Source organism: Phalacrocorax carbo, chromosome 9 (assembly GCF_963921805.1).
Source record: "Phalacrocorax carbo chromosome 9, bPhaCar2.1, whole genome shotgun sequence".
Taxonomy (NCBI): Eukaryota; Metazoa; Chordata; class Aves; order Suliformes; family Phalacrocoracidae; genus Phalacrocorax; species Phalacrocorax carbo.
In genome coordinates this window covers 10,073,394-10,100,092 of record NC_087521.1, presented here as the reverse complement: position 1 = coordinate 10,100,092, position 26,699 = coordinate 10,073,394, and the positions used below count along the sequence as shown (strand labels likewise).

General features: G+C 38.3%; 1 protein-coding gene across 5 annotated transcripts in view; it reads left to right on the top strand.

Annotated features, from left to right (window-relative positions):
- Positions 1-24,502, top strand: part of BAZ1A (bromodomain adjacent to zinc finger domain 1A) — a 66,187-nt gene extending 41,685 nt beyond the window's left edge. For 4 of the 5 annotated variants that reach the window (XM_064460249.1, XM_064460247.1, XM_064460250.1 and 1 more), the window contains exons 17-28: positions 840-964; positions 2,680-3,288; positions 6,089-6,252; positions 6,439-6,593; positions 8,959-9,107; positions 14,336-14,416; positions 17,112-17,359; positions 17,488-17,714; positions 18,972-19,456; positions 20,546-20,691; positions 22,814-22,901; positions 23,468-24,502. In XM_064460249.1, coding sequence (XP_064316319.1) covers positions 840-964; positions 2,680-3,288; positions 6,089-6,252; positions 6,439-6,593; positions 8,959-9,107; positions 14,336-14,416; positions 17,112-17,359; positions 17,488-17,714; positions 18,972-19,456; positions 20,546-20,691; positions 22,814-22,901; positions 23,468-23,658 — 2,668 coding nt within the window. In that variant the 3' untranslated portion in view covers positions 23,659-24,502. The remainder of the gene's footprint in view (positions 1-839; positions 965-2,679; positions 3,289-6,088; positions 6,253-6,438; positions 6,594-8,958; positions 9,108-14,335; positions 14,417-17,111; positions 17,360-17,487; positions 17,715-18,971; positions 19,457-20,545; positions 20,692-22,813; positions 22,902-23,467) is intronic. The other variant, XM_064460251.1, reaches the window with a different exon arrangement.
- Positions 24,503-26,699: the final 2,197 nt, after the last annotated feature.

Sequence of the window (26,699 nt, the reverse complement as noted above, 5' to 3'; positions counted from 1 at the left end):
CATTCTAGTTCGTTTTCTAATTGGAGGAATTGGTCTGATTTGAGCTAGATAATACTGACCTCACATAACAGTTCATGAATCAAATTTAATAGCTTTTTTTTTAAAAATGCTGTGCTATCCCAGGTGATTTCCATAAACCCAAGGTTTTTTGTTCTATTAAAAAAACTGTACGGTTTCAGGTGGTAAGATTCATGCACGTGCAGCTGTATATGATTCCAGAAAAAAAGCAAAGTGCATGTACAACACTATATATCTTTACGTGCTTAAGGAAGGGAGCTAAATAAGTCTGCTTGCAAGCAGTGAGCGTGAGCCAAAGACAGATCTGTCCTATGTTTTTGAAACTATAATTGAGAAAAAATAATAAATGTTATCCTGTAATGGTTACATGTAGTTATGTAGGTTTTTAATTATGGTTGCTAGATGAGGGGAAAATATGTAATAAGCTTTTTATAAAACAGTATATATTTTCATGAGGAAACTCTTTTTTTTAGTCATGAAAAAAAATTCAGGCCAGTAGAACTACATTAAGATGACTCCAAAAAGGATCTGATTATAATAAAGCTTTTTAGATGAAAGAGTGAATGCCAAAGAGCAGGTTTTAGTCTTTAATTAGGGAACTTGCCATGAACAGTTCAGTGGGTCTCTTCTGGGTTTTAATATATTCTGTGACTTAATTTTATTTTTAAAAAGCATTATAGGTCTTTTACTAGCTTAACTACTTCTGAGAGGAAAATACTGTTTGTGCTGAAGATGACATATTCTGTTGTGTATGGGTTTTTTTTCATTCCATTCTTCTTTTAATACATGTTTGGTCAGTCACCTTCTGTTTATTGTGTCAGGGAGGAGGAACGGGAAGACCTTGATACTAGTACAGAGAGCAAAGAAATTGAACGTAAAGAGCAAGACATGGACACAGTAACAGAGGATGAAGAAGAGCTGGGACCAAACAAAAAACGTGGAAGAGGTAATGCTATAATGTACACAAATGAAGAAATACATGTGTATGCATGGAGCCAGAAAGTTCATGCGTTTTATAGTACACTTTTATAAAGTATCAATGTTTCCTGTAAATTTTTAAAGGAAAAGGGGGGGGGGGGGACACAAACATAATTAAAAAAAAAAAAGCCACCCAACACAAAACAACACAAAAACCTACCAAAACACCCAAACATCATCATAATGGGCTTTTAGAGTGCAGTGAGCTGGCCTGGTATAGTTCTAGTGGTCAGCTGTATGTTCGTTCACACTTCTGTTTCTTCTTATCTTCCATGCTTGCTATCTAGATTCCTCTTTTGTCTAAAAACAAAGAAAACCAAAACACCAACAAACAAAACAAAAAAAAAAACACAACCCACAACAACAAACCAACCCACCAGGCTATCGCCTGACAAACCGTTAGTTATGAGTAGTGCACTTGAGGAGAGCGAGTTGTAGGAGTTCTCATCTAATGGTGTGGTTTTGATTCTTTTTATTAGGAAGCTGCAAAAACAACAGGTATTTTAAAAGAAAATGTTATAATGAGTGGTCGGGTTTAATTTGCCTTTGTTAATGAAGCAGCGTGGCTTCTATACAGGAATACAGACAGACTTATCCCCAGATCTAATTTCCTCTGCGTTGTGCCAGCAGGAGCTGTGGTGCAATAAATGGCACAAAATGCTGTTTACTGGGGGGGTGAATTGTTGATGGCTTTGGGTTGCTAGCTCATCTGTATCTTCCTCCCATGAAGGCTTTGTGCAAGCATCTGTGCCAATGAAAGTCCTGGATCATTGTGGACTTAAGGTTGCAAACTTCTACTGTTTCTAACTGTACCTGGGAGAGAAATTCTGAGCTGTTCAGTAATACAGGTCTGCATGTTTACTACAGCTTTCTGATGGCCAAACAGTGAGGTTTTAAACAGCATTTCAAGTTTCTTGAACACCTGTGTTTGAGGCATTGTGCCTGGAGGGCAAACAAGTGTTATTTCATTCCTACAATTGGAAAACTGAAGGTCACACTGGAAATTGGTAGAAATTGAGTGCTGACAGCATCTTTCACCATTGCATATGTTAATTACAAGATGTACTTTTCTAGGTGACTATCAGGAACTGATTCTTTGGTAAACTAAATTGTGAACTGGAGTATTTTCAGTGGATACAAGCTGAGGGGAAAAAACCAGTAGTGTATATATTTTTAAAAATTGTATAAAGTAACGTAACGGAGCTAGCAATAAAAGCTCTTGTATAGGGGTTCTGGTTTTGCCCGAGGTCTTTGGGGAGTTTAAGTTGATCATTCTGAGTATGATAAATTAAGTCCAAAACATAGTTTGTATTAAGTAATGAAATTGCTAGAGTTTTACTTTATCATAAGATACTTTTGTAACATACTTTAAAGTTCTTAAAATTTTGGTTCCTTTTTATTGTGTTAAAAATGACTATGTCAGTAAATGAGACTTGGTCTAGTTTCTGCAAAGTGAAAGTATGCTGAAGATGGCTTCCTCTTTATCGAGGGAAGGGGGTTAATCGCGTGAATTTTTGTTCAATAAAAGTAGTGTTTGTTTCTTGACTGAGCCAATGGTCTTTGATAGTGTAAGTGTAGATAATCAGAAAGGGACAGAATCAAAACCTGCCCTTTACTTGAGTTTTTGGTTAAGAAAAAAATTGATATGCATGTTGGTAACATTCTTCTTCCTTCAACTTTTAGGAAGGAGAGGGCAAAATGGATATAAAGAATTCACAAGACAAGAAGAGACCACTTGTGAAAAGAGTGAACCTCTTACTGCTGAAGATGAAGAAGCTTTAAAACAGGAGCAACAGAAGAAAGAGAAGGAACTGTTAGAAAAGATTCAGAATGCAACAGCCTGCACAAATATCACCCCATTAGGTCGTGACCGTCTGTACCGACGCTACTGGATTTTCCCCTCTGTTCCTGGATTGTTTATAGAAGAGGACTATTCTGGTCTTACAGAAGACATGTTATTGCCTCGAACCTCTTCCTTTCAGAATAGTATACAGTCTTGCACAAATGAACCTCAGGTATTCAGTAAAACTGGAGAGTCTTTGAAATCCTCTGAATCTACCTCCAATATTGACCAAGATTCACACACCAGTGTTGTTGTAGAGGTGCCAAGGCCAGTATATAAACCAAACCGTTGGTGCTTTTACAATTCTCGGGAACAACTGGACCAACTCCTAGAGGCTCTCAATTCCCGAGGACATAGGGAGAGTGCCTTAAAAGAAACTCTTTTACAAGAGAAAAGTAGAATATATGAACAACTAAGCAGTTTTCCTGTGGAAAAATTCCATATTCCAGGTAAATTAAAGGTTCTTGATCTTAATTTGCTTCCACAGCTGTAACTTCTATGAAATAGTCTAGAAACCTCTAATTCTCTCATTTAATTGTAATTCCTAAGAAATAAGAATTGTTCTTACGCATTGTTTTGTTCTATAGAAAACAGGTTTGTTTTTTTCCCCCGTCGTCTTTTTTTTTTTTTTTTCTCTGATGGTTCTTTGTGATGTTTTTCTGGTGTTTTGTGCTAAAAAAAGCAATAATATTTCTGTTATCTCACTGCTTAGTAAAATGGGATTGGCTTTCAAACAAACATCTTTAGGAAGTAATTTGAGCTTTAGGAAAAGATTAACTGGTGAATAAAGATTAATATCTGGTAAAGGTATATCATAGTATTGATCATCTGATGTCCTCGTTTCCAGTGTGATGAAAGGAGACACATGATAAGACACTGGAGACAGAAACACTGCAAAGGGAGGCAATTACTATTGCCTTGATTTGTTGAGTAGGACGTGTTCTTTCCTAATATTACAATGCATGAAATTACTCAAAAGCCTGTACTGGCCTATGGTGAACAAGGGGAATGATAGCATATTGCAGGGTCATAGTAAAACCTTTGGGAGGAAAAAAGTAGTGTGGCTGTCTTGGTTGTTATGTGGCTTGACATCAGGGCAGTGGATTCTGTGATATTATTCTTTTCTATTTTTTTTCCCCCCTTTCCTTCTTTTGGCAGATCCTCGTTACAGGAGGAGGAGAAGACATCTGCAGAGCAGTATTGTTTTTATGGGTTTCAAAGTGCAGTAGAGTACTTAAAATCATCATAGATCTAGGATTTTAAGGGTTTTTACCTTTTCTCCTCGCCAAGTATTTTGCTATTTATTGGCAAGACATTAGCTCCAATCACTGATAAAATTTTGCGTATACAAGCTTGCATCTGGCTTGTTTGTGGTGGGTAGAGGATGTTACCAAAATAAAACTCCCTCAGGTAATGTTTAAGAAATTGAATTTTGTTTTGAAATATGCCAAATTACCATGAGGATTTCAGTGTATCTGTACTGCGGCAAGGGAGAATTATTCAGAGCAGAGCTGAGTTCATTTTTTTACTGGAGTGTGTATGCCAGGATATGCTGCGAACATGTCAGATACTACTAAATCCATAACTGATCTACCATTTCGTTTGGTGGACAGAGTTTCTGCATAGTAATTAAGCTTTATTTGGAGACCTTACAGCTATGCTTGTGGGTTTTAGTGAGAAAAATCTCTATCAGGTTCTGATATATTTGTGTTTGTGTGTGTGGTCCTATTTTCCTAGTTGCTGCACTTCTATCTGTATTTTGTGTGTTGCTTTCTGCCCTGAAGCAACTTGATTTCCACAATGATGGATTTTTCTTCTCTTCCTCTGTTAGAATTGTAGAATACAATTGATCAAAACTGCCCTTTTTTTAAACATCAATTTAATAGATACCAAGAAAATTCAGATGCAGAGGTCCCAATACCAATGCCATCACCTCTGCATGCTAAGCAGTGCTGAGTGGCCATGTGTAGCTCACTTTGGAGAGAGCTTTATTGCAGTGGATTCCAGCTGCTTCCCTGTTGCCTTCACTCAAATGACTTGCAGGACAAGTGAGAATTACTCTGTAGACTGCCCTTCTCCCTTTTCCAATTCCCACTCAGAAGAGCATGGAAATAAAATTGATATGTGCTATTACTTCATTTTATTCCAATACCCCTTAACCTTTCTGCATCAATTATTTGCAAGTCAATTGCTGCCGTTTCAGTTCTGCTCAAGAAAAAAACATTTTGTTTCTTTTTTTTCTAAACCAAAAAGGACGTTTCCCACATCCAGATGTAGAGTATGCTAGCACATGTTTTGCATAGTTACTTTCAGTTACAGGGAATTGTTTCTGCAATATGGTGCATCTTAGAAATTAATCCTGTACTTCCTTAACAACAGGTATATGGTAATTTTTTGGTAAATACCTCTTAAGTTCCCGCATATACCTCCTCATCACTGCACTCATAGGATTTAAGGTAAATCCTGTGAATAGAAATGTTTGCTACCTATGAAGATTTGCAAGCAGTAATTTAGGATCTGGGCATACTTTCAGCTCTTTCCTGTGGCTTTTGAGCTTTTGCATGAATTTTCCGTTCTCTCATGAAGAGGTTTTTGCTTGACAGCCTATCATCAGCTTTTCCTTCTTTTTCATAAATGACCTTGCAGTTTTGTTCCTTTTTTTCCCCTGGCTTTAATTAGAGGACATAGTCTAGTCTGTGCTGGTGTCATCTTTATCTGTTTATTTTGCTTTAAAGTTACGTTTTTAAAAGGGATTATATCTTGTTCTTTTAGTTTTTGTGATTGTCAGTTGCACATGCTTCTTTTAAATGTCGTGATGATAAAGATCCATGGAGGAAAGAACTGAAGGGTTCTCCTGTAAAGTAAGGGCCATCAAATATGAAGAATACTAGAAATGCGACACTGTTTTCTTGGTGGTTTTTTTTTCTCCTTGCACTTATAGCAGAAAGTTGTTATTTACTACTTTAGAAAGCATTTTAAGACAAAGTAATGACGTCTAAATCAACAAATTATCATCCTGTGTGTATAGATGCTAATCTATAGGTCTTCCCTTGAAAGTGTACTCTGCTTGGTTGGATTGGATGCCTTAGTTGGTATGGAGATGTTGGTGTTGACAGCTTTTTCTACAGGAAGGGAGTTTTGAACCTGTGTGTTTAGTTTGTTCTGCCCTGTACTGCTCTTGTTCCCTCCACCAGCGGCTACTTTAAGGAACAAAGTCCACTAACACAAAGTTCCTTGCTATTTTTGCAGACAAACCTCAAAGTGACATCAGACCTTCTTCAGGACGGGGAAGGATGCAGAATACCCATGATGGATCTCACCTATCTGCAGAGAAGCAGCTTGAACTGAGACTTAGAGATTTTCTTTTGGACATTGAAGACAGGATCTACCAAGGAACACTGGGGGCTATTAAGGTATTTCTGAATTGTGGAATACCTAGAAGCACCATGGTGCCATGGAGTCTGTGGCTTGAATGAGAACTCCTGCATGCTATGGGTTTTACCGAAAGCATAATTAAATTAAGTGTAGACAGTAATTGGCACTAAAAGTTTTGTAGCCTTTGATTCTTTAGAAACTTAAAGTTTGTGTGTTTGCTTCAGGTTACAGACAGACAGTCTTGGAGAGCAGCCTTAGAACATGGGCGGTATGAGTTTCTGAATGATGAAAATAAAGAAAATGGTATAATTAAAACTGTGAATGAAGAATCTGAAGAAATGGAAACTGATGATCAAGATAAGTTTATTGTGAAAGACAGGTAAGAGCTATCGTTTAAATAATGGCTCTTCCCTGTGAGTTTTATAGCAGTGCTCTGGTGTTTTTTGACCTTTGAATTTTTTTTACCCTCAAATTCTTTGGAATAGTATTTTCTTAAGATTTGAGTTGTAAAATGTGAGATTTTTACATTGGTTTATGTTTTTTAAATGATACTTCTATTACCATATAAGACTAAGGCAGCAGTTTTTACAACTTCTGTTTTTCAGATATTACACTGCTCAAAGTGAACATTAATTATCAAATAAGAAATATGTGAATTTATTTTTAAAATAATTTAAAATACAGAGAAAAGTAAATCTGGAAATTTCTGTTTTGTTTTCCAGAAGGAAAAAAAAAGGGGGGGGTGGGGTGGAAACCCTAAAACACAACACTTTGTGGAAAGAGTAGGAGTGTTTAAAGTGGAAAATGGTAGTAGTAACAAACTGCTGGTTGGAGTGGCCAGTGTACTTCATGAGTCACAGTAAGAACCATCAGTGCAGCAGGCCATGGTCTGGATTAACCTTTAGCACTGCAGCAAAAGAGAGATACAATCTTATAACTTTATGAATGATGATACTTCTGTAGAGCAAGCTGCAACACAGTAACAGAGAGGAAACCTCAAATCGTATTGTGTTGCAACTATAAAAGTGTTGTCTTGGGTTTTTGTTTGTTTTCTTAACAAACTTCGGAGACAGATGTGGGACTCCATATCAGTGTTTTGTTGTAAAGCAAACTATAGGAACTGAAGATTTCTAAATATATAGTTCTCAGAAGTTACATACTTTTCAGAAATAAAGATCTACCTTAATTTGCTTAACACATAAAATTGTCTTGCTACAATTTGAATGTTGAAATATTGCAGGGTCAGGGTAGAAGATTCATTGGAGGTGATCGTTGTGCTAACGTACTGTTTGCTTAAGTATTCTGTGAGGTTTTCTTCAATTAGACTTCTATTTTATGAAAGCTTTATTCCAGGGTGGACTCTTGAATGCTGTGTTGGATGTAGGAACTTAAAGTTTGTTAAGGGTTTTTCCCTTTTTCAGTTTGCTGTATTTCATATAAGACTGCCCTTTGAGTCTGAGTTTTCTAGTTGCGTGCAAAATGGATAGGGTCATTCTTCTTTATATTAATAACACAATTCACAGACATTTGATTCCTGAAAACCACAACATAGAAATAGTCCACTGTTTTAATTAAGAAGCTAAAATCTGTCTCCAGTTACCTTGGGTGCTTGCGTCACTGCCAACTCTCAATTCAACTGCAGAAGCTTGTTGCTTCATTTTTTTTCCATTTGATACTGACTCTGTCAAAGTTTCTGAATAAAGTCTACTCTAATAAAGACTTGCATATTAAAACAGACTATGGGATTCTGAAATCATGTGACAGATTGCTTTTGATGCTGGGCTTTTTATCCACCTCAGAGCAAGTGACATCTCATTAAGACCTTGGAGTTTGACTAGTGAAATGTAAATAACTACGCAGCTTTTTATTCCTGTTTGCTTTCAGGCTCTTGAAATGTGTGTGACTGCAAAATATAATGAACAGCTTTTAATTGTGAAAAAAGAACAGGGACAACCAAAGGCATTGCTCATTCACCAGCATAAAGCAGAATCCAGACAGTCTTAATTAGGTTTTTTTTATAAACCCCAAGTAGAAATTGAATTTTATTTTCATTAGTATGAGTTGCTCTCCTACACTATACTTAATGTTTGTGGTTCAGGAAGGTTAACTACACTTTGAAATGATTACTTAGTCTTTGGTCAAAGAAGGCTGTTTTATTGGAAACATACCCCCAGTGCCCCTTACATGAAGATTAGTATTTTAGAAAAATCCTCCAGGGATGAGAACATGAGTTAACAATTCTGGATTTAAGATTCTAGAATTTATTTTCTGATTTTATTTCATTTATTTTCTTTTCAAAAATCTTATTAATTTGGGAGATACAAGTAGCTGAACTTCTGCAGGTGGAAGTTTTCTCAAAGGCTACACCTCACCACTGGAAGTGTTTTCACTGAAGAATTATTGCAATGATACTCTTCACAAAAATCTCTCATAAGCTGGCTGATGGATGTTGCGTGAAATCTTCTGGCAATCTTAATTAACTGTATTGAAATTTGTCATCCCCATTTCTTGCAATTGAGATAAATCATCTTTAGGTAACGAAGTTATCTAGATTAACTAGAATAATTAAGCAAACTTGATAACGGGGACAACTAATGACACTTGTGCAGTAGCTGTTCATGTCCATAGTCCACGCAAGTAATTAAAGTGAAAATAAAAATCTGCTGTGGATACAGACCTGTACAGATACCCATGGTGTTCAATTCAAAGTATGTTTAAAAAAAAATCATACATTTCTATTGTAGACTCATTGGGTTAAAAACTGAAGCTCCGAGTGCTGCATCAACAAGTACAAGTACTCCTCAGCCAGTTAATAATGTGGTCCACTACTTGGCATCTGCACTGCTTCAGATCGAACAAGGAATTGAGCGCAGGTTTCTCAAAGCACCTCTTGGTAAGCTTTCAGAATTGAAACTGTATGTCACTAATTTTGTGTAAGATTTTGTAACAAACAAAAATCACCCCAACCTCTCCCAAAAAGCGCACCAAAAAAAAAAAAACCCACACCACCCCAAACCCACTTGCTGCTTTTGTAAGACTGGATGCTTGAGAGGGACGTGTTGGGGAAAAGAACAAATAACTAACTTATTGCTATATACCACTGTAAAATTTTAAAAAAGTTAGATTGTCAGTTTACAAGGCCATAGATCATGAGGAAATATTAATATTTTCCTATTATTCTGCATGTCCTGAGTTACATGTATTAATAAAGTTACAGCATATTTTACTCTTAAATACATGCCTATTTAACCTGGATCATTTCAGTGATCTTGTTTATGTGGCCCTGCATTTATACTGATGCACTGGGCGATAAATTGTACCCTTAGGCAGAAATGAGTGAGCTTTCTGGGGGAATACTCTGTAATTTAGCGTTACAGTTGAGGCTAATGTATCATGCAACTATACCACGAGTTCTGTTGTGTGGTGGTTTTTTTTAGGTTGTAAAAATGTATGCTCCTTTTTATATTGTTTCTGCGTAAGTAATGTAGCCCTGGTTTATCTAGATCATCTTGTTCAGCAGTAACAATATTTGCAGTAAAAATGTAGTAAAGATTTACATTGCAAACTTTCAGATCCTCAGGTTTTGTGTTTATGCTGTAAAACTTGGAAATAAAAGGTTGTTAGAAAAATTTAAACCAAAGCACAATTATAACTTGACTTCAACATGTATTCCTTCCTTGAATTCCTCTGATGTGCTCTAGGGTTGAGAACAGGGTTCCAAAGCACATGAAGTCACTTTGTTTTGCAGTCCCTTAGGTCTGGGTTCCTTAGGATCATTTTGCAATTCAAAACTGGGATTTTGTCTTAGATAAGTGCATAAAGGTAGTTTATCCTTTCTGAGGCAGCTGGATGCTATACTGAGAATAAGCTGTGCTTTGTGCTGGGCTGGATGGTTTTACTTCTCACCCACAGGAGTACAGCGTGGTTTACCAGCACAGCACTTACCAGGGTACCAGCACAAACTGATTCACATCCCACTAAATTGACCCTTTCCTCTGATAATGACTGCACACCAAATCCTTATGCTCCAGCAGATTTTGCTACAGTAGTTTAATATGAAAATGCAAGTTTTAGTATATTAACACTAGATGTTAGTGCCCCATGACACAGTTGACCTAAAACTGTTTCTGCATCTTGGCTGCTCCTGCATGGAGTCTGATGTCTGGGTATCAGTTGCCACTGAAAATGAGTTTGAGCTAGATTTGTGCCAGAGACTGACACATAGGCATGGATTCCTTTCCACAAGCTGTCGTTATCAGTGTGGTGACCTCTAAAAGAGGGAAATGCAGCAAATGATTGAGATGAAAGGGGAGATCATATGAGTTGTTTAAACCGCAGCTGTTTAAAAGCATTACTTGGCTAAGTGTTTGGTTAACTCAAGTATGCCTGCCCTCTCCAAGCCAGGCATGATATGGTTTATTTCCTGCAACACGACTAGACTTACAACATGCGTGTGGGATAGTTAATTGATAGTACATCTAGTTTTGTCATTTATTCTGCATGTGCGGGTTGTAAATACATTGTGCAGTATATGCCTCCATTTCCAAACTCTCTCTGGGAGTATTTTGGCAACAGCATCCTGCTTAGAGCTGTAATTTTACCGCAGTGTGCCCTTAAGGGGAAAACCAAAGCTATTAGTAGATTATGGCCATAGATTGGGCATCCTGAGTTAGAGAAAAAGGACTAAAAGAAGAAAAGTGTCCCTGAAATATTGGAGAGAAAGATTTCTAGCCATCCTCCTGCATTGTGTTTTTTTTAGTGGTCCCAACTTTGCAATAACTCATGTTGATGCTGGTTCATGTTTTTGCTTGATCTTTTGATGATGGTGGGGTTTCTCCCCCCCCCCCCCCAGCTTGGGAATCCTGTTTTCCTTCAGATGCTTTGTACTGTGTGACAAAGAAGTGTATAGGAAAAGCAATCCTAAGCGATTTGCATGTCTTAAATCTCATATGTTTACCATAGTATGCCTGTACATCTCTTCAGTTCTGAAAAATGGTACTGCTGGAAGATTACTGTAATGTATAGAATAACCTACATAGCTGAGGGAGCAGGAAGGATCCCAGGTCTCTTCTGCTCTGGCTTACTGCCCTAACCATTAAGCAACAGTGTCATGTTCCCTCTTCCTTGCTTTACCTTTGGTGCCAAGCGTCTCATGTTTTTGGTTGCGTAATAGGATGCTTTTAGCAGGAGATGAGTCTGAATGAAGGCAAGGCTTTAGTTTTCTCACTAGAGAGCTCTTGGAGGAGCTGCCGCTTGAGTGGCTTTGTAGTAAAGAAAGCTTAACACACGCCTATTCGCTGATGGTTTTCTGGCCACTAGGCTGCTAGTTATACGAAGGGTGCTCTGACTGGGGAACTTCCAGATGTGACCAGAAGGTGCAACTGCAAAGTGTCAAGGAAACCTGTGCATTTGAGAGGCATCTGGCAAACTTAGGCACTCCAGAGGTCAAGCAGGAGTTCTGGATACAGCCCTTCCTAGATATCCCTTCAGTGTTTCAGACATGCTTAAAAAAAGAAGAGTGTAACATTATCTTATATTCAGCTTATGCTCCCTGGTTGGAAACAATGTCTTTGCATGCTACCACAGCAAGTTCTGTCTCTTAGTTTGCAACTTGCATATGTATAACAGACGAAAAGTTCTCTACTTAGCCTGACAAGGAGGTGTTGGTATTTTACTAAACCTTTTAATAGAAAGTGGACACTGCTTCTTGCTCGAGGACTGCCTTGTGCTCAGAGCTGTGATGCCCTCTTTCACTGACCCCTCTAGGAAGTGGCCAACAGCCCTCTGATGATAGAAATTAGCTTTTAGTTCATAACTGATGGGTTTTGGTTTGTGAATATTTTGGTTTTGTTGCCTGTTCTTAGATAGATCACTGTGTCCATAGATTATTTTTTTTTCCCTTCTAACAGGAGGGTTTTCTTACAGCTGTTCCAACTCTTCAGTGGAACCATCCCCTAGACAAAATGACTGTGTATCTGTTTCTAATGTTAAACCTGACAAACCCAACTTTTTAGGTTGATTTCATAACCACTGAAGTAAAACCGCTGGAGGTCAAGCAAGTGCTAGGAGTTCTGTTTTGGTAGCAGTACAGAGGAACACTTTCGGTAAAAAGAGTACCCCTGCATTTCTGCTTTAAACCAAACTGAACATGCTTTGTCTTTGTCATTTCAGTTGTTGCCTTCACTGCAGAGGGTTTTTGTCCCCTCTGTCCCCCCTTCACTGTGCCCTGGTCCTATTAGGGAACGGAGCCATACTTAACAATTTTTAGTTTTCGCTCTATTTACAGCGCTAGTGCTAAAGACAGCACAGTGAAATTCACTGCAGTCACAGGCAAGTTTATCCCGGTGGCCTCCAGGGTGCAGAGGAGACAAAGGGACCCAGCACAGCAATAAAAGGACCAGCTGCTCCTCTGCTCTGTTTTTGTTCTGAGGCTCTGTCAGGCTGCCAAGAACCTCAGTGGTGATTCTGATAAGTTTAGAGTTGAGGCGCATACCAAATATTCAAGTGGAAGAGCAAGAAAAGACTGACACAGAAGACAGCAATGCAAAGGGGGATCTAGAAACGCCAGAAATAGCACCCTCTGCCTCGCAGAGCTGTTAGATGGCGGCTAATCTTCTGTTGTCTGGTGATTAAATGTAACATGACTTGGATTGTGTGATTTCTTCATTATTAATTGGCTTTAGAAATCCTTTCATTACACATTAGCTGTGAAAATTTGGTTTTTCTTCCTTAAGTCCAGCCCAAGGTAGTGTTTGGGGAGAATCAGAAAAAAGGGGGTGCAGCTTGCAGTACCTGTTTTTCCTGCAAAAATTCTGAGTTAAGATGTAGAAAATCCCTTTTTTCTTTCTTTCTTTTTAAATAGGTGTTTGGAAACTCTGAAGTGCTACTTTTCAGACTAAAAAATATGTTTGGGGGGGAAGAAATACAAGCAATTTTTATTGTGGATTTTGCTGCTTTTTTAGTATAAATTTTTTCTTACATTTCAAAATACTTTGCAGTGGAGAAGTAGGTCTCATCATTTCTATTACATAGGTGTGAAAATGGAGGTATAAAATGATGAAGTGATTCAGTTGCACTGGAGTTCAGTGAGGCAGCCATGAAAAAACCCTGCCTTCTGCACTGGTGCAGGACTTCAGTCATTAGTCCTTCAGATTTCCATACGAAAGGTTGAATTCTAATTCATGGGAGCACCTTTGTGACTGATATTGGGAACCATTTACCTCCTTTTTAATTTGTGCCATGCACTTCATGTGGAACAAAAAAAACCAACCAGCAGCTTTTTTGCTTCTTTTTGCTTGTCTTTGTTCTGTTCCTTTCTTTCTAGATTTTGATTATTTTTGTTTCCTCTACTCCCAAAGTTGTTTCCTTTTCTATTTATAATTGTCCTCCTCATAATAGCATCAGACACTTTCCAACAGTGAACTGGGATAGGATTAATATATATGTGTGCTTTGTTCTTGCACTTTTGTAACTTCCCTGCAGAGATTCATGAGCAGAGGCAGTGGAAGTAGACATTTATTCTTATGAAGAATTTTTGTTTTCAGAGTGCCTTAGTCAAAGAAAGTACCTTGCATTTGGAGCAGATGAGGTTTATTATGGCTCTTGCTTTCTGGGAGAGTAATTTCATAATTTTAATACTCAAGGACACTCCTGCATAAAAATATCTGATGCATGTCATTTCACATGGACAGATGGGCTACTTCTCATGGTCCTTGAGGACTGTGCCCATAGACTGGCTATATTTTTAAGATGTTAGGAGGTTTGTGGTAGCATAGACCAGACATGTTGTTTGCTTGGAGAGAAACCTGTGGTCAGTAAGCTGCTCCTATAGCCATTTGTACTGGAGATGTACTTAAAGGTAAGGGAGGGTAGGTTTAAGAGCTTGCAGTTTAAGCCTTCTGTTTGTAGTGGGAGTCAAAGTAAATCCCGGATGTGTAATACCTCCATGCACATTATTCTCTTACCCTTCTCCACCTACCTTTTTCAACATGCACATGTTAGAAACCAATGTTCTAGTTACATTTTTAGACTACAAAAGTATGGATTATAGAAATTAATTACAAAAATAATCCGTCACGCTTCAAAAAAGTGTTTGAAATAACTTTATGAATTTGATGTTAGGTAATGCAGAAGATGGTAAAAGGAACCACTGGGGGGATAGAAAGAGGAAGAGAGTGGAAGACAAGACTAGTAAGAGAGATGGTAAATTTTAAATGTTACTTGTATTGCTAACAATTAGAAAGTATTTAATATTTTATCAGGTTTACTTTTTAAAAAACTTTAATAATTTTGTAGCCAGTTCCTTGCATTGAAGAAATTGAGGTATTGAAGCCAAGGGTTTAAACATGGGTAGTAAAACAAACACAACTCAAAGATGTGTAAAAAAAAAAACAAAAAACAAAAAACAAAACAAAAAAAAAAAACCCCAAAACAAAAACCCCTCATTTTTTTTTTTTAAGTTTTCTGAAACCAGAGATGAAGAACTGCATTTTCGTTTTATCACTTTGGGACAGAAATCTGCATGTTCACCTAATCCTCCCGCCCTTTTAATGCCCCGGGTTTTTTTTTTTGTTTTGGGGTTTTTTGGGTTGGTTGGGTTTTTTTGAAACTTTGCAGTATTGTGCAACTGCATATTCTTTCTAGAAATACTAAAATGGAAAACCCTTCCCTGAACTCAATTAACTATTGATAGATGAGTGCATAGATCTGTCAAACAACTTCATTTGCATTGTAGCAGCGCTTGGGGGGCTTAGCTGACAGAGGGGTATCCCACTGCGCAATGTAGAGCTGCTCAGACACAAAGGAAGAGGCCGTTTCTCCCTCCAAGTTAACAATATAAATGAGAAAGATGATGGATGGAAGAAAAAAGTGTTAGTCTTATTTTACAAATTGGGATCTGAAACAGCGGGTGTCATTTGGTTTCTTTCAGCAGCGTGACGTGCTGAAGCAGGTTGTGGTCAGTAATTTCTATCTCTATATTGCAACTGCCATTTTGCAGTGCGAGTATTTGTTGTGTTGTGTGATGAGCTATATTGGTGAACCAGTCCAGGTTAGAAATAACCACCAAAAAAGAGTAACAATGCTCAAGCTGCCGTTGTCAGCGAAAGAAATGTTTGCCAAGCTACACATACACTTAAGATAAAGTATCTTTGCCAGAGTTATAGTAGAAATCTCCAGCAGAACAGAGAACTGAAGTGAGTCTCAGCTTAGATTCTACTGTCTTGACAAGCAGTTTTAATTTTCTTAATGAATTTTTTAAAAATCTGTTGAGATATACTGCTATCCTTAGTAAGACTGAACTTGAGACAGGAAAACTAAGGATTAAGTAATAGGAAATTTTAGGAAATCCGGAATTGTATTTGCAGTTCAGGAGTGGCTATGTTTTATTTATGAAGCTGTGTTGCATGTTTATCCTCTGCCTTCTCCTATTGTGTTTCTTGTGCTGCTTGCTACTAATGCAAATGTATGCAAGATTAGGCAAATCCTGGCAGCCAGTTGATGAGAAGGCAGAAAGGCCTTGCCAGGAGAGCAATTAGTCTCATTTTTTGTTCTTTCATTTTATTTGCTATTAGATATTTTTCTGTTTCTATTCCCGAGGAGAAATCATTTGGCAGCCAGGTGGATCATAGGCCATTCCTGTGCCCACTGTGACTAGTGCAGCAGGCAAAGTGGCATTTTATACTGGAGTGTATCATTAATCAGCTAGAGATCACACAGTAATAACTGGACTATCACTTTTAGAAGCGATATCTCTGGACAATTCTATAATCAAAAGTACTGCTGTATTGTCTCTTCCTCTCCTTAAACCTTCTTGCTTTAACGTGCAAGAAATAGCTTTCAATATTGGTAAACCATTCCCTTTCTGCTCAGCAGCAGCAGCAGTGTTAGGGTGTAGTTTATACCCTGTTTCTCTAGCTCCTCAAGCAGCCCATTTGCTTCTGTAATTCCCAGATGCTCATTCCCATTCAGTACTGCCCCCCTCACTATTCTGCATGTGTATTTGTGTGGCTGCTTCAGTGGCCTGGACTGCAAACCAAACCTGTTTGAAAATACTATTTCTCACCCCTGTCTCTGCACCCCCTATTTATTTCTAACTTAATTAGGATCGCAGGTCTTACTAGGTGTGTGCCACAGATTCATGTCTGCTACATTGCTTATCAAGAAAACAGTTATATTTCAACCAGATGGGTCACCCAATCTGGTTAACCACACAGAGGTGCAGGTTTTTTGAAGGTGGAGTGCAGGGTAGGAATAAAGGCACTGATGCATGGGGAGAGGGTTGAAAAATGTGTGCTAGATTATACTGGGGCAGGGGCAAGTGCAGGTGAGAAGAGCCCTTTAAGCTGTGGATTTGTTGTTTGGGGATTTTGGGGGGGGTTGTTATGGGTTTTGTTGTTTTGTTTTTGTGGTGGTTTTTTTTTCCCAGTGAAGTCTGTTTAATGGCAGGTACTTTCTTTTAAATGTAAATATTTTGGGATTTCAAAATGTACATACAAGGGAAAGTAAAATGGGAGTATGATTTTTTTTTTTAAAAAAAAATCTTAAGTAATCTTCATTTATACTTTACAAACTGAATAAAATTGTTAGGTCTCCAGGTTGACATATGAGTAAGACTTTTGTGTCTTACTCATGTCCTATGTATGTGCAAGTTCTAAGTTGAATTAGTATTGAAGAGTAAAATCTTACAGCTTCAGCAGCTTGGAAACTTAAGGAGGAATTGCTCAAGTACTGAAGAGATAAAACAAAGGTTATAATATAATCCCAGTTTATATTGCTATCTGTCTGAAAGTCAGAGCCTTATCTCATAGTCCAGAATAACCTGGAAGTTTGAAGAAGTTTGATCATTTTTTTATTTTCCTTTTTTTTTAATTTTCTTAATCCCCTTCTTTAATGGAAGATGCCAGTGATGGTGGACGGTCTTATAAAACAGTTCTGGATCGCTGGAGAGAGTCACTTCTTTCTTCTACCAGCTTGTCCCAAGTCTTCCTTCATCTGTCTACATTGGATCGAAGCGTCATCTGGTCAAAGTCCATCCTCAATGCTCGCTGTAAAGTGTGTCGAAAGAAAGGTGATGCAGAAAGCATGGTGCTGTGTGATGGCTGTGATCGAGGCTATCATACTTACTGCATCAGGCCCAAGCTCAAGGTATCTGAGGGAAAAGTGCCTCCTATTCACACAAAACTTGAGTAGTTCTTATGACTTCATTGCATGTTATTAATGCTTGGGTTGGTTTTTTGGGTTTTTTTGTTTGGTTTTTTCCCTTCTGTTTCTAGGTCATTCCTGAAGGAGACTGGTTTTGTCCAGAGTGCCGACCAAAACAGCGCTCTAGACGCCTCTCCTCCAGACAGAGACCATCTGTGGAAAGTGATGAAGAGACTGCTGAACGACTAGGAGAAGGGGAAGAAGAGGCAAACTATGATGAAATGGGACAAAGTGAGGAAGAGCATTATGAAGAAGAGCAAGATGAGGAGGATGAATCTCAGGAGGAAGAAGAGATAAGGTAAGCACACATCCGTTGAAGTGGTTTCCCACTGAAATATCATCTTGATTATTAGGTGAAGTAATTGTGCATGTAAGCACATATCTTGAAAAGCCAGTCTGGAAAAGATGTTTACTAAAAAAAAAACAAGTCACAGCTTGTTATGAATTTAATTCTTACTGGTGAGTTTAATATTAATAAAAGGTAAGCCACTGGACTTGGACTCACTTTTCAGGATGAAAATTCCAGCCTTGACATCAAGGTGGGTGTCAGATGGCCATCAGAGTTGCAGTTCTGTACAGCTACTGTTTGAATATAAAGTGGAGATAGTTTAAAACAGTAAAGCCTTTCTAGAGAAGACCTGGAGGTGTCTTTGTCCAGTTTTGAATTTTGGGGGAATAGATGCATACAGTAAATATTGGAACATTAGGGAAGACAAGGTTTACCGTTGGAGGCTATGGGCCATTGGGAGGGCTTGAGGACTTCTGCAGTAGCTGTTGAAAAACAAAATAAAACATCCACCAACCCCCCTCCCCAAATCAACCAACCAAAAAACACCAACACCAACACCAACAAAAAAAACCCCACCAAACTAGATAATCCAATGTGATGATAACATCAGTAAAGTGATGAATTTGATAGACATGTCAGAAGCATAAAAGTTGAAGGAAACTTTCCTGATCTCAGAGTATTTTCTTCTTTTTGGTACAGCCTTTTGAATTGTCTGAAGTGAGATTATTTGCAGCTCTGACAGTTGGGATTCAGTAGTTGGAGAGAACTTGCATCTCCTTGAGAAGTAAATTTTATCTCTGGGATCTTCATTCTCTCCTGTAACAGAAGGAGACTTCTGAGTATTAGTGTTAAACCCTGACTAGAGTGTAACTTTTTTATACTCAGTGTTTTAGAACTGCAGTTTATTTATGTAGCTGATAATATTGTTCAAAAATCTTAGTAATCAGAGTTGCTGTGAGAAATAAGTGATTTAAAGAAATTGATAGCTAATGCTCCAGTTAATGCATTCATATTACACAAGCTGCAAGGGTGATCAGAATTCTGAGCACTTATTTAACGTATGTGCTCCACGTGATATTTAATTAAAAGACTTCAGAGCAGTATTTAAGATAATGGTAATTGGATGACTGCATCAGCTTGAAAGCCAGCTGCTCACCCGTCCAACCTTGAATGGCTGGGGCTTTTAAATGCTGAATTAGAAAACTGAGGGGGAAAAGGACGAATGGAATTTTGGGATAAATAAACATAATTTTTCACTCTTTGTAGCCCATCAAAGCAAGGAAGACCCCAGGTCAAGTTTCCATTAAAAATGAGAGCAGCCAAACTCAACAATCCATTCTCAAGTCGGAACAGCCAGCGTCAGGCAAGATATGCTTCTCGGAGTCAGCAAAACACACCTAAGCAAAGTGAACCTTCATCTAAAGTTACCAGAAGGGGTTTAAGAAAGGTAAAATCAGCCCCTCCATCAGTGACAAAGCCTTCTTTAAGACTTAATAGCCGGACCACTCGTCAGAGCCAAAGTTCATTACAAGCAGATGTATTTGTGGAATTACTTGGTCCTCGAAGACGACGAAGAGGAAGAAAGAGTGCTGATAACACACTGGAAAACAGCCCTTCCAATTCTCTTGGATTTAGAATTGTTGATACCGCAGACTCAAACGAACGGCTTAGGAAGTATCCAGTTTCTGCTTCAAAGCTTTCTCTTCCTGTTGCTGAACCTAAGAGAAGAGGCAGGAAACGACAATCCACAGGTTAGAGAAATGTTTTTGTCCAGAACGAAAACCACTGTTCCTTACTAAAGTATTAGTGTGGTAGAGCAAGGAGACTGGAAGTGGTGGTTGAAGGCATTTTTACCACTTCCAACAAGACAGTTCCCTCCTTTTGCAGTGACAGAAACGAACCTTAAAAAAAATTTCAGTCATCTAAAGACCAAATACTTAATTTGCCAAGGAGATTTATCATATCCATATTTGAAATTTCATATTTGCGCACAATATGTAACAATTGCTAATAAGTGGATAGAAAATGCGAAAGTATATTTATGCCTTAACTCATGCAAATGCAAATGTTTACTTAGAGCTTCTATGGTTTTGTTTTATTAAAGAGTTAGACAGCGAGGAACACAGATGTAGGCAAGGTAATTAAATTGGGAATATACACGTAAAACAAGAAGCTGCTACCAGAACAAAAATGTCATCTATCTGGTACAGGGCTAACAGTGTCCTCGCTTGTTAAGCTAATACCTAGTATTTATGGTAGGGAAATACTTGGAAAGCTACAATAACCTTTTAAAACCAGAAAGGACCCAGTGTGAGACTGAAGAGTGTTAAAGAGCTTGTGCTCCAGTGTGGCAGCCTTGTATTCTGCACCATTTCTGTTCTTCACCATTAGGAGTTTCTGGGCTTATCCTCTAACCACCCTGCTGACTAGTCTTGAAAGCAGATAAAACCATGCTGAATAGATGTTTTGTGGAAGTAGGAGTTATGAGCAGGCGGCTTATTCTGTTTTTCTCTAAGAGGGCTTTTCTTTAAGTGTTTAACAAATCGTTTTAAAATTGAAATCAATAAAAAAATCCTCTCCAAAATTAATGTGGTGAAGGAGAATGGAGGAGGAACCCAGCTAAGTCGTGGTACGTAGTATTTTGTACAGCAAGAGAGACATTAAGTGGTTAATAGCAAGGCTGTAGTATAGCTAATATCTGAAGCCAACCTGCACAAGTTGTGCCCTGAAACTACAGTTTTAGTACCCAAGAATAATGGTGTTCCACTTAAATTTTTTTATTTTACTTGTCAGTTTTTTATTTTTACCTGGTGGGGTGGTGTTTTATTTTTTTTTTCCAGAATCATCTCCTCAAACCTCATTGAACAGGAGAAGTTCAGGACGTCAAGGGGGAGTCCATGAACTCTCAGCTTTTGAACAACTCGTAGTGGAACTGGTACGACATGATGACAGCTGGCCTTTCATGAAACTGGTTTCCAAAATCCAGGTAACTGATAGAACTGTAGATGGAATGATGATTGAGAATCCTGTTTGCTGCCAGTAAAACTTGGGATTTTACAGCATTGCCCAAACAGGGGGATGCAGCTAAGCAATGGGATTCAGGAGAACTCGCACATTGCAGCTCAAATATCTGGTGCCAGAAATAACTTTTCCAATTGACATGTCGTTATTGGGAAAATTTTAAATGCACTTGTCATCAAGCATTTCAAAACGTGAAATGCTTTGATTTGGCAGAAAAAAACCCAAAACAACCAGCCACCAAATAGAGCACAGGACTGCTAAAGGTAAGCTTATGGTTATTAATTAATTAGTTGAATTAATCTTCAATTTGTGCAAAGGTATTTTGAGAACAGACCTGCAATAAAATGACAAGGTAGGAACAACTTCACTCTGCTGTTAGCTGTAATTTAAACTGTAAAAAGGTGATTTCTTAGCTTAGTTCTTCATCTAATTTCCCTCTTGTTTATATTTTAAAATACTTGATGGTAAAATAGGTACCCAAAGGAAGCAGTGCTTTAGAGGTTTGTATTACAGTAAAAGTTCCCAAAGCATCTCTGCTTTTCTGCAGGCTGCACTGGCTTGTCAGTTGTAAGGCACTGCTGGAACTCTCCTGCCCTAACAAAGTGCCTGTCCTCTCCAAGCCCTCTGGAGCAACTCTGCACTGACATTCCTGCAGGATTTAAACACTGAGCTCTAAGTGCTCTATTAAAATTAACAGTGATAGCTATTAAATGAAGACTTGAAATTCTGAATTCAGTCACAGGTATCTGGAAGGTTTAATGTATCGGACAAAAAGAATGATGTACAAATGTGAATGAAATATGTAAGCACAAAGGAGGAGTAGGAGAAGAATTTTGAATGAAACAGAGACTTGTTAGTCTGCATGCTAGAGTTACAGGAAAGTGAAAGAATTGGGTGAACACAAGGAAAGTTCTTAAGGAGGGATAGAGGATTCAACGTAATTTCAATCCTGAAAAGAAACTGCTAGAATTTGGTGCATTCCGGCATGCCTGAATCAATCACTAATGGGTAGGGTCTGTATAGTTCGGAAAGAAAAATCCATACCTGAGTGACCCAAATTTTCTTCATGATAGAAATTTTTTAAACTTTTTGCTGCCGTGAAGACAATGTAAAGAATACATTGAATGATCAGTGCACAGCACACCACAAATAGAAAATCACATTTCTTTTTAGTACTTACATAAACAGCACTCCTAAAGGGAAAGAAATTAAAAATGTTTTAATCTAATTCTGTTTCTCTACTAACGCTTTCTCTAGGTTTGTTTGCAGGTTGCACTTGATAAAATAAAGTTACAGACCATAACTAGGAACTTAGTTTTAAAACCCACATACACCATCATGTATTTATCTTCTTGTTTAACAAAAAAAGTCAACTTTGGATCACATATCTTTTTCTTTTTTTACCTGGAATTCAAAATCTGTGATCAAATGATCTGCGCCCTTAAGGGTTAAGCAATCCTTTTCCTCCCCTCACTTTCATCACATAAACACTGTTCTGAGTGGCTGTTTATCTCTGGTACTCGATTGCTGTGTCCTGCTTGCTACAGAAGGGTTTGCTACCTTCTCTTCAAAACAACTACATGGAATCTCAGGATTTCATGTCTCTTGCAGGACTGCAAGACGGTGAATGGTAGTGGAGTAAAAATGGCCATTACACATGATTAAGGAGCTTTTAATATTGTAAGACGTTACAGGAAAATGAAAAGTTTTTACATCTTGGAAATAATTTTTGCACTTGACAGATGGGAATACCTGGAACACTGTAATGCTTATTTGCTCATGCAATTTTCTTAGATTTTCACAGGGTATTTAGGGTTAGATTTATTCATTGAATTGCTGGCTAATGTTTGTTGTGGTCTGCTACTTTAGTGATACAAAACATGTAAAATCAATACCTGAAAACTAATATTTAGTTCAGGAAATTGAGGTGGTTGCTTGGGACTCCTCTGTTTATTAAAAAACAAAACCAAAATGACTTCTGATAATGCATGATTTGCTTGATTATTTTTTTTTTTAACATAGGTAGAATTTTAAGCTTCCATTTTGCTTGTCTGTGATGAATCATTCTTTTTTGGTTTTTTTTTAAGGTACCAGACTACTATGATATCATCAAAAAACCTATTGCCTTAAATATAATCCGTGAAAAAGTGAATAAATGTGAATATAAGTTAGCATGTAAGTATTATTTATTGAAAGAGGTAGTGGACCCTGTTCTGTCTTTAAAATAAATTCTGATCCTGAAATAGAGCTGTGTCAGAGAATTAGAAAGCTGAAATTGTTTGGTTTGGGGTTTTGTGGTGGCTTTTGTTTTGTTGATGGTTTTTGTTTTGGTTTGTTTTTTTTAAGAGCATTTACAAATACTTTTAAAATTAGATTTGTTTGACAGTAGTTCTTTTACTACTAACAAACACGATGTACGGGTAAATAAGAAATGAGCAGCTGAGAAACTGCTGATAATACCTCAAGCCTTTGATGTCAGTGAGTGACACTGATGAAATATTAAGAAAAGGTACTGTTGTTACTGCTTGATTTGTATTTCCTTTACTGATGATTAGAGAAATTTAGCAATGTTTACATGGCACTTCACTAATATAATGGTAGAAGCTTGACGCATGGAGAGACATTTTTGTGTTGCAACTCCACGGTACAGTGTAATATCACTGTACTAATTCAGTGGTGTCATACTGTTCTCTGATGACTTGAGACATGCTAAATTAATGTATTTACTTTTTATTTACTAGCGGAATTCATTGAAGACATTGAGCTGATGTTTTCAAACTGCTTTGAGTACAACCCTCGTAACACAAGCGAAGCAAAAGCTGGAACTAGACTTCAGGCTTTCTTCCACATTCGGGCTCAAAAGCTTGGACTTCCGATCACATCTGGTAATGTGGACCCTGCCGCTCCCGCGGCAAAGAAGTCACGAATCTAACCTCTGCCTTCCAAAGGATTTTTTGAGGGAATCTGTTATGTTCATTAAAATGAAATGTTAAATCACGCAGTCGGCATACCTGTATAAAGCAATAACAACTGTTTAACCACCTTGAAGTGTGGCCTGCACTATATTCTCAATGTAATATTAAGCACTCAGGAGAACGTAGGAAGGATTACCTTTGCTACAGTTTTATTCAGTGTCTAATAATTTTGATAGATGTACTGGATACAGTACTGGTTTACAGAGGTTTTGTACATTTTTAATACATTCATGTGTCCAAATATCTTCCAGAAGTACATTGTTTTTTTTCCTGCACCAAATGACCTTGTTTCATCCTCTAGATTTTGTAGGAGCTGTGGTATTGAGGGCTTTATCAACTCAGATAAAATCTTCTGCTGTAGCACAGTTGAAGAAACTGTGTGTATGTTTAAAACTTGTTAGAGCATATCTTCTCAACACTACACATGAATGAGTACAATTGCATATCTTTTAAGTACTGTACCAGTGCTGGCTGGAGGTATTCAGTCTGAGTTTATTAAGTAGATATTTATTTAGCATTCAAAGTAATTTGTGAATTTGTTTTGTATTTATAAAATTTGTACTTGGGGATTAAAAACAAAAAAACAAAAAAAAGGAGAGTTCCATAACTTTAAAAATTTTTTTTTCCAGTCTTTTTTTTTGTTTGTTTGTTTATTCCCCTCTAACTTGATGATCAATCAATAAATATCTTCCCGTGTCCCTGGCAGTTCTTCTAGCAATGAGTAAATTTACAGGACTGTACTATAAGTTTCTACGTACAACTTTGGAAGTGTACAAATAAAATGACACATTTTTCAAATTATTTTGAGCTTCTGGCATTTCCTTTTGAGTTACACTGCTACGCCACCTTCCCCATGAATTCACTAGGACAAGTTGCTGGAGAGAGCACAGCAGAATTTGGTTTCTGTGTGAGTACCCCAACCAGCATTTTCAGCAGCTGCAGCCAGTGTGCTACCTGGTCTCTGAGTGATGCAAATGTTCATCAGTGTGTAAGAAGTATGTGTATAAGTCATATGGTTCTTTAATTAGGATGTCTGTTCTAACAGCATAAAACCTCATAGCTTTGCTGAGCTGACCAGCAGCTTCTTTAAACTATCCTTACTATCCTTGATAGTTTTACTTTCAGTATTTATTGATCTAAATTTATTAAACTCAGTTTGAGTCAATAGCTTTAAAACCTTCTAAAACCAGTTTTGCTCACCTGGAGGTGTGCCATACTCTGAGAAAACAGCATGGAGCAGAAGTTTGGGGGTAGGAATAAAGAAGGCAGGAAAAACTGAAACATGAGGTTTGCTACTGCAGCAACTTTGCTCCATGTTTGTGCTATCTTACGTTGCAGCATTAAGACCTGTATATGCTGCAGACCGGAACTTACTTGCTCTGTAGTTGTGGGTTTTCTTTGCTGCTGTTGTGCTCGCCTTGCCTTAGAGGTGGCAAGAATGGGTTTTCCCTTGAGCCTAGGGAATGGATGGTGACAGAGAGGAGACTGATCAGTTCGAAGTGTTGGGTTCTGGTTGTTTTGGGTTTTTTTTTTTAAAGTCTAAGAATGAGAACAGCAGGGGATGTTGTTTAGATGTGTTTTAATACTTCAGTGTTTCTTTGCGAGCTTGTCCTTGTTCAGAGCTGACATCTCTCTCCTGCCAAGATCAAAGGTGCATTTCTTGTTCCTACCACAAAGAATGCTAAATACCATAAGGAATGTGAGCAGCAGAAAACCTCTTTGCAGGGTGTAGGCTGTACTCGATACCCCTGCATCTGTCTAGTCCCAAGAGGATGTGAACGTCCTGACTAGCAGATTGCACAAACAGTTGTGCAAGTTCTTGTTCACATGAATAGTCCCCATTGACTCAAATGTGAATGCTTTTGAGGGGCCGGGGCCACAGTGCGCTGAACAAGTCCATCTGTGGCAGACGCAATTCAAATTGTTAGTGTCCCCAACCTACTCCCAGCTGTTCATTCCTATCGCTCTTTCTCCAAGGTTATTTCCTTCAATAGCTTCCCCTCAGCAGCACAACTATCATTTTGAGTTTCGGTAGAGCAAGTGGGAACAGTTTAACCCAAATCTCTGCTCACGATGGTGGTCTGTATGCTTGTGCTACGAGTTACCAATTTGTCATTAAGTTTGCAAACCTGAGGCCTCTGTTAAACATGCTGAAGGTGAAACACAGACAAGTGCCCACTTCTTTGAGCAGCTGTGCTTGAAATATTTATGTATGCTGTGTGTGCAATGCAGACCTGACTGTCCTTGGCTTTAGCGGTGCTCACAGGGCCTGAACCAAGCCCTCTGTTCCTGGCAGTAGCTGTCTCAGTTGCTACTCCGCAGATTTTTCAAACTTCAGCTATGTTTCTTCTGAGTTATGGTCAAGATGTCTTTTTACGGCTGTTTATTTCTCCCACACATATCCCTTTGGAAAAAGGGGAATTGCTTGCTCTCTCCCTCCTTGTCTTAGGGGGTCTCGTCCACCTTCCCCCCAAAACAAACCAGTGTCTTACCATGGTCAGCCATCCCATGTGCTGTTACCACCAAGGTGAGGGATGTGCAGTATCTGCAGAGGGCTCCCAGCTAAAGTTTCACAAAGGTGCAGAAATGGATACGGTCAATGGCTTCATTTTGGATTCAGAGGCCCTGACTAATCAGTCTGTACCAGACTCCTCAGGAAAACAGGCACTAGGCTTCACTGAGCTCCAAGTCCAACATCTGTCCTCCAAGCAGCATTTTTACAAGATCTAGTAGTGAAAGCCTTTCCCTTCTTGGTAGCTCCAATGTATCTTAGCCCTGGCAGGCAGCCAGAGACTGCTATACCAGCTGTTTTTCCTGCTGTACAAATTCTGCCCCTTTCATTCATCTCAGAGCTAGGAATTACTGAGTAACCACCCAAGGCAATTTCTTCTGATGCTTTTGTACATAACTCTTTCATAACCGTGGGGCCAGTTCCTTTGGAGGAGTTGGGCTCCGACCCGAAGGACTCTCTCTTCCAGGAAATCTCAGCATTTCCTCA